Source organism: Pelophylax lessonae, assembly GCF_965119305.1.
Source record: "Pelophylax lessonae genome assembly, chromosome: 1".
Lineage (NCBI taxonomy): Eukaryota > Metazoa > Chordata > Amphibia > Anura > Ranidae > Pelophylax > Pelophylax lessonae.
Window position 1 is genome coordinate 477,173,103 of NC_138768.1, and position 13,974 is coordinate 477,187,076.

The window sequence follows — 13,974 nt, forward strand, 5'->3', positions numbered from 1 at the left end:
CGTCTCCACACTACTCGGTGGTCTTGGGGTACCCCTGGCTCCAGAAGCATAATCCGACTTTCGATTGGAGATCGGCCGAGATCCTCTCGTGGTCACCGCAGTGTGGGGCTAGTTGCATCCATGGGCCTGTCAAGTTGCTGTGTACTTCCTCTGACTCTCTGTTGCCTCCTGAATACGAGGAGTACCGGGATGTATTCGATAAGGTGCGCGCGGTTGCCCTACCTCCGCACCGCCCATACGATTGTGCCATCGAGTTACAACCTGGTGCCGTTCCTCCTCGTGGCAAGGTCTATCCACTGTCGGTAGCGGAGAATGAGGCCATGGAGGAGTACGTGAAGGAGGCGCTTTCACGCGGACACATTCGCAAATCCTCGTCCCCGGCAGGAGCTGGATTTTTCTTTGTGAAAAAGAAGGGCGGTGAGTTGAGGCCTTGCATCGATTACAGGGGTCTCAATCGCATCACGATCAAGAACGCTTACCCGATACCCTTGATTTCCGAGCTGTTCGATCGCCTTAAAGGGGCCACGGTCTTTACCAAACTCGACCTGAGGGCGGCATATAACCTTGTAAGGATCAAGGCGGGCGATGAGTGGAAGACCGCGTTTAACACCAGGACCGGTCATTATGAATCCTTGGTTATGCCCTTTGGGTAGTGCAATGCGCCCGCAGTCTTTCAGAAATTCATTAACGATGTTTTCCGTGACCTGTTGCAGCAGTGTGTGGTGGTCTATTTGGATGACATCTTGGTATATTCTGAATCCATGGAGACCCACATTCTGGATGTCAGACGAGTGTTGCAACGGTTACGAGAGAACAAGCTGTTCGGTAAGCTTGAGAAATGCGAATTTCACCGATCCCAGGTAACCTTCTTAGGTTACATCATTTCCGCTGAGGGGTTCTCCATGGATCCTGAGAAGGTTTTGGCTGTCTTACAGTGGCCCCAGCCCAGTGGTCTTCGCTCCCTGCAGCGCTTTTTGGGCTTCGCCAATTATTATCGGAAGTTCATCAGGGACTTTTCCATGCTAGCCAAGCCTCTCACGGATCTGACCAGGAAGGGCAGTAATTCCCAGGTCTGGCCGCTCGAGGCCATCCGAGCTTTTGAGGCTCTAAAGTCCGCCTTTGTGTCGGCTCCAATTCTGTCGCATCCCAACCCTGGGTTGCCCTTTGTCCTCGAGGTGGACGCGTCTGAGACGGGAGTAGGCGCCCTTCTGTCTCAGCGTAGAACACCAGAGGGTCCTCTGCTTCCTTGTGGGTTTTACTCCCGGAAACTGTCTTCCGCGGAGTGCAACTATCAGATTGGTGACAGGGAGTTATTGGCCATCGTGCAGGCCCTTAAAGAATGGAGGCACTTGCTCGAGGGTTCGGTGGTTCCGGTCCTCATCCTGACGGATCACAAGAATCTGACCTATCTTTCTGAGGCCAAGAGATTGACACCACGTCAGGCCAGATGGGCTCTGTTTTTGTCACGTTTTAATTACGTGGTCTCCTACCTACCCGGTTCCAAGAACATCAGGGCGGATGCCTTATCACGGCAGTACTCCGACCTGTCCAGGGAGAAGTCGATTCCGACTTCGGTCATACCTCCGAATCAGATCCTGGCCGCCATTCGCACCAGCCTGACCTCTCCCCTGGGTGAGCAGATTTTGGCGGCTCAATCTGGTGCTCCCTCTGGGAGACCCAACGGCAGATGTTTTGTGCCTGAGGAGTTGCGCACTCGGTTGTTGCGAACCTACCATAACTCCAAGACCGCGGGGCATCCTGGAAAGAATCAGCTGTCCTGGGCTGTTTCACGTCTGTTCTGGTGGCCTTCCCTACGTTCCGACATCGCCGCATATGTAGCGGCATGCTCCGTTTGTGCCCAGAGTAAGTCCCCTCGGCACCTTCCGTTGGGCCTTCTGCAACCCATAGCCACCGGGGAGCGCCCATGGTCACACCTGGGGATGGATTTCATTGTGGACCTCCCTGCATCCCGAGGCCATACGGTCATTCTCATGATTGTGGATCGATTTTCCAAAATGTGCCACTGTGTTCCTCTCAAGAAGTTACCCTCTGCACAGGAGTTGGCCACGATTTTTGCCAGGGAGGTCTTCCGGTTGCACGGTCTGCCCAAGGAGATTGTGTCGGATCGGGGGAGTCAGTTTGTGTCCAGGTTCTGGCGCGCCTTTTGCTCCCAGTTGGGGATTCATCTCTCCTTCTCCTCGGCCTACCACCCTCAGTCCAATGGGGCCGCAGAACGATCCAATTAGGCCTTGGAGCAATTCCTTCGTTGCTATGTCTCCGATCACCAAGACAATTGGGTTGACCTCCTGCCTTGGGCTGAGTTTGCCAGGAACACGGCGGTGAACTCTTCCTCTGGGACGTCTCCCTTCATGGCCAATTATGGGTTCCAACCTGCCGTGTTACCGGAGGTATTCTCTCCCCAGGATATTCCGGCTGTGGAGGATCACCTTTCCGTCCTACGTGCTTCTTGGGTACAGATCCAGAAGTCCCTTGAGGTCTCTGCGCAGCGCCAGAGACTCCAGGCTGATCGCAGACGAGCGCCTGCTCCTTCCTACCAGGCCAGAGACCGTGTATGGTTGTCCACCCGCAACCTCAACCTTCGAGTGCCCACTCCCAAGCTGGCGCCTCGCTTTGTTGGTCCCTTCCGAGTGCTTCGCAGGGTAAACCCGGTAGCCTATGCCCTTGCGCTTCCTCCTGGCATGCGGATCTCCAACGTGTTTCATGTCTCCCTGTTGAAGCCACTGGTGTGTAATCGTTTCACTTCCTCGGTTCCTCTGCCCCGTCCGGTCCAAGTGGTCAATCGTGAGGAGTATGAGGTGAGCAATATCCTGGACTCACGCCTGGTCCACGGTCGGGTGCAGTTTTTGGTTCATTGGCGTGGTTATGGTCCAGAGGAGCGTTCCTGGGTTCCCTCCGCAGATATCCATGCTCCTGCCTTGCTCCGAGCCTTCCACGCACGCTTCCCTCAGAAACCGTTCTTTACTCCGCGGAGGAGGGGCCCTTGAGGGGGAGGTACTGTCATGGTCTTACCTTCTTGCTGTTCTCCTTCGTTTGACATGTGCTGGCGGCCATCTTGGTTTCTGGGTTTCTTGTAGCCTCCCACCCTGCGGCTCCTCCTTCCCACTGGGAGGAGCTGGATGCCTAGCTCATATATATAGGAGGTCTGTGGCTTCAGTTCCTTGCTTGGTCCTCCTGTGTTCACATGCTTCTAAGACTGCTGCTGCTTCTGGTCCCTGATCCTGGCTTCGTCTGACTACCCTGCTGGTTCCTGATCCTGGCTTCGTCTGACTACCCTGCTGGTTCCTGATCCTGGCTTCGTCTGACTACCCTGCTGGTTCCTGATCCTGGCTTCGTCTGACTACCCTGCTGGTTCCTGATTCCGGCTTCGTCTGACTACCCTCCTGGTTCCTGACCTCTGGCTTCGCAAGGACTCTGCCTCGGTTTCGCCATCCGTTTGGACTTTTGCTTTACAGCTTGATTTTCAATAAAGCCTTCTTATTTTCACTTATCTGTTGTTGTACGTCTGGTTCGTGGTTCCGTGACAGTTGTTAGGGTGTCTGCTACATGAACCCCTCACTAGAATCGGACGCATAACCATCCGAAGTAATCCTAGTAGTCCTAGCAACCAATGCTTCTTCAAACATCCTCAGATCCTTCCTACATACCACCGTGCCATTAGAAGCGCGTACGCAGTCAGGTGCAAGAATCTCAATGTTTTCATTGGAAGCAAAAAATGTGCTTGCAAAAATAGGAGTATCTATACCAACATCTGCCAATTTCTGGGTGTCCTTTTCTGATATAGAACGGGGACAGGGCTGGCAACAGCCTTGGTAATTTCCAGGCTGTTTTTCAGGGAAGACCCTTCAGATTCGCCTGGCCTCCATTGGGAGAGCCTTAGGCCTATGGGGTCTGATTGGGCAGAATGTAATGAAATGTCCTCCTTCACCACAATAAAAACAAAGGCCACAGATTCTCCTGTGATCTCTTTTTTCTTGTAAGGACAACTTAGTATGTACGGCACCAATCTCCATAGGCTCTTCATCCATCTCTGTAGGATCAGGGTTCAAATGGGATGTGTCAGAGTGACAAGGCTGACTGTTTAAGGCAGGCTTGGACCATGACCAGGCAGGATCACCATATTTATTTGGTTTCCTATTTTCCCTAGGTAGCCGGGGTCTGTGGTTACCTGGAGCAGGTTTAGGAATGGGGTCAACGGCCGAAATCCGAGAAGAACTGGATAATGGCATTCCCATTTTTTCAGACTTCCTTTCTCGTAGTCTTCTATCTATGGTGATACTGAGTTGTATCAATGCATCCAGGGTTTTTGGCAGATCCGCTCGGGCCAGCTCGTCTTTAACGGCCTCTGATAGGCCAAGCCTAAATTGGGTTTTCAGAGATGCATCATTCCATTCTGAATCAAGGGTCCATCTCTTGAATTCTGCGACAAAGTCTTCCACAGGTCTCCCACCTTGGTTCAAGGATCTTAATTGAAAATCGGCAGTACTCTGCCTATTGGGATCATCATATAGGCTAGTAAGTTCTGCTAGAAACAAGGCATAGGAGCTGAGAAGCTGGTCGTTTTTCTCAAAAAGAGAGTCTGCCCAGGCCCGAGGATCGCCTGTTAGGTAAGAAATAATAGTACAAACCTTAATATGATCAGTAAGGTAGGTACGGGGTCTTAACAAGAAAAGTAACTCACATGCGTTTTTAAATTCGCGAAATTTTTTGCGATCGCCTGTAAATACCAAAGGAGGATTTATTTTGGGTTCAGGGGACTGAGCAGAGGTAAGTTGTGTCAGTCTAATTACCTGCTGCGACAGAGCCTGATTGTCTTCTTTTAATTCAGCAAGTGTGTGTATTAACGCAGTTACTTGCTGTTTTAATTGTGTCACCTGAGTGGTTATTTCTGCTGAATCCATTTGTAGGTTCGTTCAATCTGTAACGCTCCTGCGTTTCATGTATGATGTGGATTTTGAGCTGCAGAAATATTCCACTTCAGTAGTCATGTAAGAGAGATGCTGAGATACCATTCCCAACCTCAATGACTCATCATGTGTGGAAGGTCTTAATTCAGCTAGTAAATACACCTCTCTTCTAGATTGCCCCCCAGGGTGCTTTGTTAAAGGCTAAGTCCACCTTTCAAAGCATGTTTTATGTTACACCCATATTTAAGGTGTAACAGGAAGCATAGTCAACATCCCCTACCTTCAAAACTCCCCCATTTTATAGGAACCGAGGGGTGGTTCTTCCTGTTGTCTTCTGTAATTTACCCAGTATAGCTGTCCATGGCTCTGACATCACCACACTTAGGCCTCATGCACACTGGACATTTTTTGCAGCTGCTTCTAAGGGTGTAAGGCTATTTTTTTTCCTGACTCTAAACTCCCCTGCATGTTATTCTGCGTGTCCATGCATACATACGCTTTTTGCAGCGTTTAGTGGCAGGGGCTTTTAGAGGCAGGAAAAAGTCACTGCCTGTAACGCTCCTGCGTTTCATGTATGGTGTGGATTTTCAGCTGCAGAAATATTCCACTTCAGTAGTCATGTAAGAGAGATGCTGAGATACCATTCCCAACCTCAATGACTCATCATGTGTGGAAGGTCTTAATTCAGCTAGTAAATACACACACTCAACAAGCTGGTTCCTAGAGTGGCTTTATGTATGTAGTAACACAGTGATGAAGATTTAAGAGACAGGTTGAGTGGAGGTGGTAGGTGACAGACACTTGAAGGTAAGACAGTAGCAGATGGATGCAGGTAGGTTTAGCAATCATGTATGGTAGCAGATGACAGAGTAGCAGGTGGACATACAAGAGAGATCAACCCAGTGCAGGAATAAGTAGCAGTAGTCTTAAGAGCTAGCAATCTAGATATGCAGATGTGATAATTAGTCTTTACTATGCAGAGCTAGATAGTGTAAGCTTAGTATAAGTTTATAGAGGGTTCCCTTGCGGGGTACTTAGCACTAATAGCAATACAGCCGAAGGTTGGTTCAGGAGGAGCGGATGATCCGGAAGCGGGATACAGGGATCAGCGCAGCGAGGTTCCGTCAGCGAGGTATGCTTGCAAGCACGAAAGCTTCAAGCCAAGTTAGCATCCAGGTAAGGGTGTTTGAACGAACACATGTGAGTGAGAACCGGCGATTTAAATAGCCATCTAGTCCGGCCCTGAGTGATGACAGCATCAGTCTTAAAGGGAAACACACCTATATGTGTTTCTTCTATCTAGGTAGATGGAAATCACCCGGAAATAATGTGATAGGAGGCACTGAGAGTGCCAGAACCTTACACTGCCAGTGCATCGAGGAGAAACAGAATTGTGGCAGAAAAAATGCTTGAAACTGCTAAACGCTAGGCACGTTTAGCGTTTGAGCGTTCATTTCAGTGGCTAGAATAAATTATTATTCTGGCACATTAAATTAATTAACGCCCAAGCTCTTGATGTTTGTAAACGCAACTAAAAGCTTGGAAAAGCTTTAGTGCCAATTCACACTACCGCAACTTGTCAGGCGACTGGTCAGCCTGACAAGTCGCGGTCCATGCAGTGCTACGGGAACCGTTCTAATAGGAGCGAGTCAAGAAAGTAGTTCCTGTACTACTTCGGGGCAACATCAGAGCGACTTGCATTGACATTCATTATATGAAGTCCCTGCAAGTCGCGGTGCACGCGACTTCACAGGTCGCCCCCAAAGTCATGCCGCGGTAGTGTGAACCGGCACTTAGACATTTTTACCAGCGTCAGGCTTTTTTTCTGCCAAAATGCTGCTGCCAGGAAGAAAGGCTTTTAGTAGAGTTTGCAAACCATCCTGTGTACATGAGGCCTATAGTCCATTGATACTTTCTCCAGCCCTGTAACCCGAGGGTCCATTACTTGGTACAGACCAGTGGCTGGTGAAATAGCCTGCAGCAACTAGAGCATTGTACTGTTCTCCAGGCTCTTAAGCAAAAAAATAAATAAAATCAATTCATATTTTTATTACTTAATATGTGTGCATTTATTATATTTTGCAAAAGGTAGGCTTAGCCTTTAAACAAACTCCGACTTAACTGCTCGGGTTGAGCACTCTGGCCTGTTACTTACTGTGACTCACTCTTGGCCTCATTAGTGAGTTGAGAAAGGCAAGTGTGCCAGTCCCAACCATACACTAGAAGAAAGGGAAAGCAGAATGTAGTCATGTGCCTTAATAATAGGATGGAGGGCAGAAATAAAACCCTCATCACCAGGATCTTTCAAATGAAATAAAAGAAAGAAGGAGATACAGTTATAGCACAATAGAAAGCTCTTAAAGACATTTTGTGTGTGGGTTGGTACCTCAGGCCAAGTTGAGTGGGACTTTTTAGGCAGGTAATAATAGTGAAGGTAATACAAAATTGTAAAATAAGACAAATATTTAATGTCTTGTATCAAGCAGTGTACATAAAGAGTACATAGTTAATGGTGATGGGTTATAGACCCAGGTGAAGAGGTGTGAGCAGTTAAGAAGTTTTAGTGACATCTCATATACCACATTGAATATAATAAGTAGTATTTACTACAAGATTACTAATGAATGTATCTATATAAATGTTACAGAATTGGTGACTACTACCCTTGAAAAAGGCTCAACTGGCAGCCGAAACGCGTAGGGTAAACGCAGGAGAAACTCTCTGATAAGACAGAGATCTATCCTAAACAGACACCGAGTTAAACACTTGTCACTAAAACTTCTTAACTACTCACACCTCTTCACCTGGGTCTATAACCCATCACCATTAACTATGTACTCTTTATGTACACTGCTTGATACAAGACATTAAATATTTGTCTTATTTTACAATTTTGTATTACCTTCACTATTATTACCTGCCTAAAAAGTCCCTCTCAACTTGGCCTGAGGTACCAACCCACACACAAAATTTCTTAGGGACGACGGCAAACCCACACTCCAGATAGGCTGATAGAGATCAAAAATTGTCTAAGCTCTTAAAGACATAACTTTGGGTTGAGTTCTACTTTAAGCAGATTTGTTTTTTGTTGTTGCTCATTATTTGCATATATCTCTTCCTTCTTTTTTTCTCAGATGTGGTGGGAAAGAAAACTGCTTCTGAGGTGAGACCTATATTCAACTTTTATATAAAACGTATATAGTACCTGCAGTATGTGCTGGGCATTTTGGTTGATACAAGCTTATAGCATGATTAGTAGTTATAGCTTTTAACTGGGTGTTATTGTCACTGGTGGTTTGTTGATTAAAGAAGACCTCCTCTTTTCTCAAAAGCCCAAGATTGGTAGTTTGGTGAATGAAACCAATACTAACCCCTAGGTTATAGGTGAAAATCCAAATATCTATTATGTGATATCTACATAATACAGAGGTCTGTTTGTATCCATAATTTCAAGAAAATGACCATTAACTCCTAATGCTTGGTTACTCTAGAAGTCTTCAGTGCTACAAGTCATGTCCTTGTTATGGCCATATAAGAAAGCCAGTCCTTGATAACGTTGTTCCTTATTAGGACTAAACCATCAACCTCTATGAATGTCTAAAAAGTGAAACATATATTAACACATTTACTAATAGAAATGATATGAGACCTGTACTGTGATAAATGAGCTGTTAATGATAACCTTAGGTCAGGGACGCAGAGCAAGCTTGCACCCAGTTATAATTGTTGTCAGAACGACTGACCTGGATGTTGGGCTTGGTCAGTGAATCAAATCACACTAAATCAAGTGGATCTACATAATGGCCATAAAACATGTTTTCAACTGTAGAGATCTGCAATGGCAGCCTAAAGTGCATCGGGAAAGTATTCACAGCGCTTCACTTTTTCAACATTTTGTTACGTTACAGCCTTATTCCAAAATTGATTAAATTCATTAATTTTCCTTAAAATTCTATAAACAGAACCCTATAATGACAACGTGAAAGAAGTTTGTTTGAAATCTTTGCAAATAAAAATAAAAAGCTAAAAAAATCACATGTACATAAGTATTCACAGCCTTTACCATGTCACTCAGAATTGAGCTCAGGTGCATCCTGTTTCCACTGATCATCCTTGAGATGTTACTACAACTTAATTGGAGTCCATCTGTGGTAAATTCAGTTGATTGGACATGATTTTCAAAGGCTCACACTTGTCTATTTAAGGTCCCACAGTTAACAGTGCATGTCAGAGCACAAACCAAGCCATGAAGTCCAAGGAATTATATGTAGACCTCTGAGACAGGATTGTATGGGGGCACAGATCTGGAGAAGGGCACAGAAAAATTCTGCAGGATTAAAAGTCCCAATGAGCACAGTGGCCTCTATCATCTGTAAATGGAAGAAGTTTGGAACCATCAGGACTCTTTCTAGTGTGGGCCGCCTGGCCAAACTGAGTGATCAGAGGAGAAGGGCCTTAGTCAGGGAGGTGACCAAGAACCCGATGGTCACTCTGACAGAGCTCCAGTGGAGAAAGGAGCACCTTCCAGAAGAACAACCATCTTTGCAGCACTCCGCCAATCAGGCCTGTATGGTAGAGTGTCCAGATGGAAGCCACTCTTCAGTAAGGCCCCTTTCACACATGCTGTCCATTTGTCTGTTTTTCATCCATCTGTTGACGGATGAAAAACGGACATCAATGTATCTCTGTGTAAAAACGGATGATCATCAGTTAACATCCGTTTTCATCCGCTTCCGTCAATGTCCGTTTTTTTGAACGGATGAATGCCCTATTTTTCATCCGTCAAAAAAACGTATCGGACGAAAAACGGATGACAACGGATGAAAAACAGATAACAACTGACGAAAAACAGATGAAAAACGGATTAACAACTGACGAAAAACGGATGACGACTGACGAAAAACGGATGAGAAATGGATGAAAAACGGATGGAAAACTGATACATTTTGACGTGACTGAACTGATGAACTGAACGGTCCGTATGTGTGAAAGGGGCCTAGAAGGCACATGGCAGCCTGCCAGGAGTTTGCCAAAGGGCACCTGAAGGACTCTCAGACCATGAGAAACAAAATTCTCTGGTCTGATGAAACAAAGAATGAACTCTGGCCTAAATGGCATGGCATGTCTGGAGGAAACCGGGCACCGCTCATTGCCTGGCCAATACCATCCCTATGGTAACACATGGTGGTGACGGCATCATGCTGTGGGTTTTTTTTTTTAGTGTCAGGAACTGGGAGACTAGTCAGGATTGAGGGAAAGATGAATGCAGCAAAGTACAGAGATATCCTTGATGAAAACCTGCTGCAGAGCACTCTGGACCTCAGACCGGGGCGAAGGTTCATCTTTCAACATGACAACTACCCTAAGCACACAGCCAAGATAACAAAGGAGTGGCTAAGGGAGGACTCTGTGAATGTCCTTAAGTGGCCCAGACAGAGCCCAGACTTGAACCCGATTGAACATCTCTGGAGAGATCTGAAAATGGCTCTGCACCAACACTCCCCATCTAGCCTGATGGAGCTTGAGAGGTCCTGCAAAGAAGAATGGGAGAAACTATCAAAAATAGGTGTGCCAAGCTTGTAGCATCATTCTCAAAAATACTTGAGGCTGTAATTGGTGACAAAAGTGCTTCAACAAAAAGTATTGAACAAAGATTGTGAATACTTATGTACATGTGATTTTATTTTTTATTTTTAATAAGTTTGCAAATATTTCAAACAATCTTTTTTCACGTTTTCATTATGAGGTATTGTTTATAGAATTTTGAGGAAAATAATGAATTTAATCCATTTTGGAAAAGGCTGCAACATAACAAAATGTGGAAATCGTAAAGTGCTGTGAATACTTTCCGGATGTACTGTATATATTTCTTCCAGCACTGGTTTTGTTTTTAAAAAAATGCCACTTTCCCCTTTTTTTTTACTTTTCTTAGAGCATACCCTAGAGATCCTAATATTCCATGAAGCTAACCATTTTAAACATTATCATGTATTCTTTTGTTATTCATATGCATTACCAAAAGTATGTACCCAAACTGTTTGTAGTATCTATGGTTATTTTTGTCTTTTATTTGTTAACGATGTAAACAAGTACTGTTATTTACTGAAAATATTTTTGAGTTTTTCATACATCTTTGCGTATTTGATTTATACTATGCTGTAGAGTTATTGTTTGGGCACTTGTGGCACTGCCCAGGATTGCAGTAGCCTCAATTTTCCAGCAAATAATATTGGAGAGGGGAGATAATGTTTCTATGTGCTGCTTTAAACTGAGGTGTCTCCAAAAATACTTCTCCATTAAATTAGGTATGGCAACCCTGCTCCCTGGCATAAAGTAAACCTGTGTTCATGCACCCTAAAGTATTTACATATTCTGAACAATAAGTAAAAACAAATATTCATTTCTCCACAATGCTTCTTGATACAGAGATGTACAAGGGTGTGTTTTAAAGTTCAGAACACAGTTGTTGAAATCCTGGCTATTGTCCTGTTGCTTTCTGTTGCGCATTCTAGGCAGTTTTTCTGTGTTTTTACCACCCCCTGACTGCCATATCTCAAGTGAACGTGATCAACAACCATGTTAATACACATTTCCCTGGTAAAATGCATAAATCATGTTGTGTTTGGCAGGAGGTACTGTAGCCAAGTGTCCCATTCAAGTATATGAAGTGAAAGGGATGTTTGCCAGTTCCAGTGATGTCTTTAAGCCTTTAGCTATTACTTGTAACTTCTTCTTTACCTTCATCGAAGTAATTAGTCCAGGGATAAAAAAAACCCCGATTGCATTGCGACTAAAAAATACAGACTGGCGCCTGGTGTCAGACCCAGTGGCTATCATGGGGGAGGCAGTTGGGTGCACCATTGCCAGGCGGCCGGCAGGAACTTTTGTTTTCTGATGCCAGGGGTAGGGAAGGGAAGCTCTGTGAAGCTGGGTTAAAGGAGGAGAGGGGTCAGACTGTGAGGGGCAACCTGAGCAGACGAGGGGCTGTAAAGTAGCAGGAACGGCAGGTCTGAGAAGGAGCAGAGCTGACAGGGGCGGAGAGGAGCCCCTGGCAGGAAATGTCCCTTCTGCGGCTCTGTCCTTCCTCCCACTGGATGTGCGTCTAGATCGAGCTGTCCCGGTAGACTCCCTAGACCAGAAACCGGCAGGTCTGAATGGGCTCAGCAATAGCCCCGAGCTGGAAACCTCCTTGCAGGGATCACCTGGGCATTCCAGTCCCCCCCCCCCCGGATGAGCTCCGACTGTGGCTCTGAGTCGGTTCTGGCCAGCCTGAGAGCCCCCTACCCCCTGGACAGATGGTGTGGCCACCTATTAGTGCCCATGAATGCTACCTTAGTTATCAGTGTACATCAATGCTGCCTTATTAGTGTACATCAATGCTGCCTTATCAGTGCCCATCAATGCTACCTTATCAGTGCAGCCTCTTCAGTGCCCATGTTAGTGCCCATCAATGCTGCCTTATCAGTGGCACCTCATCAGTGCCCATTTTAGTATGCATTAATGCTGCCTTATCAGTGCAGCCTCATCAGTGCCCATGTTAGTGCCCATCAATGCTGCCTTATCAGTGCAGCCTCATCAGTGTCCATCAATTCTGCCTTATCAGTGCAGCCTCATCAGTGCCGCCTTATCAGTCCTGATTAATGCTGCCTTATCAGTGTCCCTATCAGTGCAGCCTCATCGGTGCCCCTATCAGTGCAGCCTCATCGGTGCCCCTATCAGTGCAGCCTCATTGGTGCCCCTATCAGTGCAGCCTCATCGGTGCCCCTATCAGTGCAGCCTCATCACTGACCCTACAGGGCAGCCTCATCAGTGCCTCTATCAGTGCAGCCTCATCAGTGCCTCTATCAGTGCAGCCTCATCAGTGCCCATCAGTGCAGCCTCATCAGTGCAGCCTCATCCCTGCACATTAGGCACATTAGTGAAGAAGAAGAATTACTTATTTGCAAAATTTTATAACAGGAATGAAGAAAGTGTTGTTTTTTCAAAATTTGTCTTTTTTCATGTATTTAGCAAAAAAACAAACAAAAACAAAAAACTAGTAGTAATCAAAAACCACCAGATGAAAGCTCTATCAGTTTAAAAAAAATGAAAAATTTAATTTGGGTACAATATTGCATGACCTGTCATATGCCTTGTCAAGTCAAGAGCAGGTAGTCATCCAAGCCGGGATCGTGTCTGGAAGTTGGTAGTCATCCAAGCCGGGGTCGAGTCCAAAGGCGGGTAGTCTGCCAATGCCGGGTAGTCTGCCGATGCGGAATCGAGAGCCAGGAAAGTTGTCAACCAACCCAGGTCATGCACGGAGGAACACGGGGAACAGAAGGCTACTAGTAGTAATGCACCTTGGAGCACAAACACAAGAGCAAAGGACTGCAAGCCAACAGGTGATATATATAGTCAGGTATGCATGCCAGGAGGAAGAACAAGGGCATAGGCCACCGGGTTAACCTTACGGAGGATGTGAAAAGGCCCAACAAACGGGGTGCCATTTTCGGAGTGGGTACCCTGAGGTTGAGATTACGGGTCGACAACCACACCCTCTCCCCAACCTGGTACAAAGATGCAGATAAACATCTCCGGTCTGCCTGGAGCTTCTGATGCTGTGCAGAGACCCGTAAAGACTCCTGAATCTGCACCCAAGAGGAACAGAGGACACGAAGATGATCCTCCACAGCCAGGATGTCCTGTGGCGAGAACGACTTATCCAACACAACGGGTTGGAACCCATAATTGGCCATGAATGGAGACATTCCAGAAGACTTGTTGATGGCAGAGTTCCTGGCAAACTCTGCCCAGGGTAGCAGATCAACCCAATTGTCCCGATGGTCAGAGATATAGCAGCAAAGGAATTGCTCCAAAGCTTGGTTGAAACGCTCAGTGGCACCATTGGACTGCGGGCCCAACTGGGAGCAAAAGGCACACCAGAACCTGGAGACAAGCTGGCTCCCACGGTCTGAGACAATCTCCTTAGGGAACCCGTGTAAGCGGAAAACCTCCCTGTCTAACACCGAGGCAAGCTCCTGAGCGGTAGGCAGCTGCTTAAACGGAACAC

General features: G+C 46.4%; 1 protein-coding gene across 1 annotated transcript in view; it reads left to right on the forward strand.

Moving 5' to 3' along the window:
* Window positions 1–13,974, forward strand: part of PIP5K1C (phosphatidylinositol-4-phosphate 5-kinase type 1 gamma) — a 476,610-nt gene that overhangs the window by 42,058 nt on the left and 420,578 nt on the right. Inside the window, exon 2 of the mRNA XM_082248247.1 lies at window positions 8,060–8,088. Within this exon, the coding sequence (XP_082104373.1) occupies window positions 8,060–8,088 (29 nt within the window). The remainder of the gene's footprint in view (window positions 1–8,059; window positions 8,089–13,974) is intronic.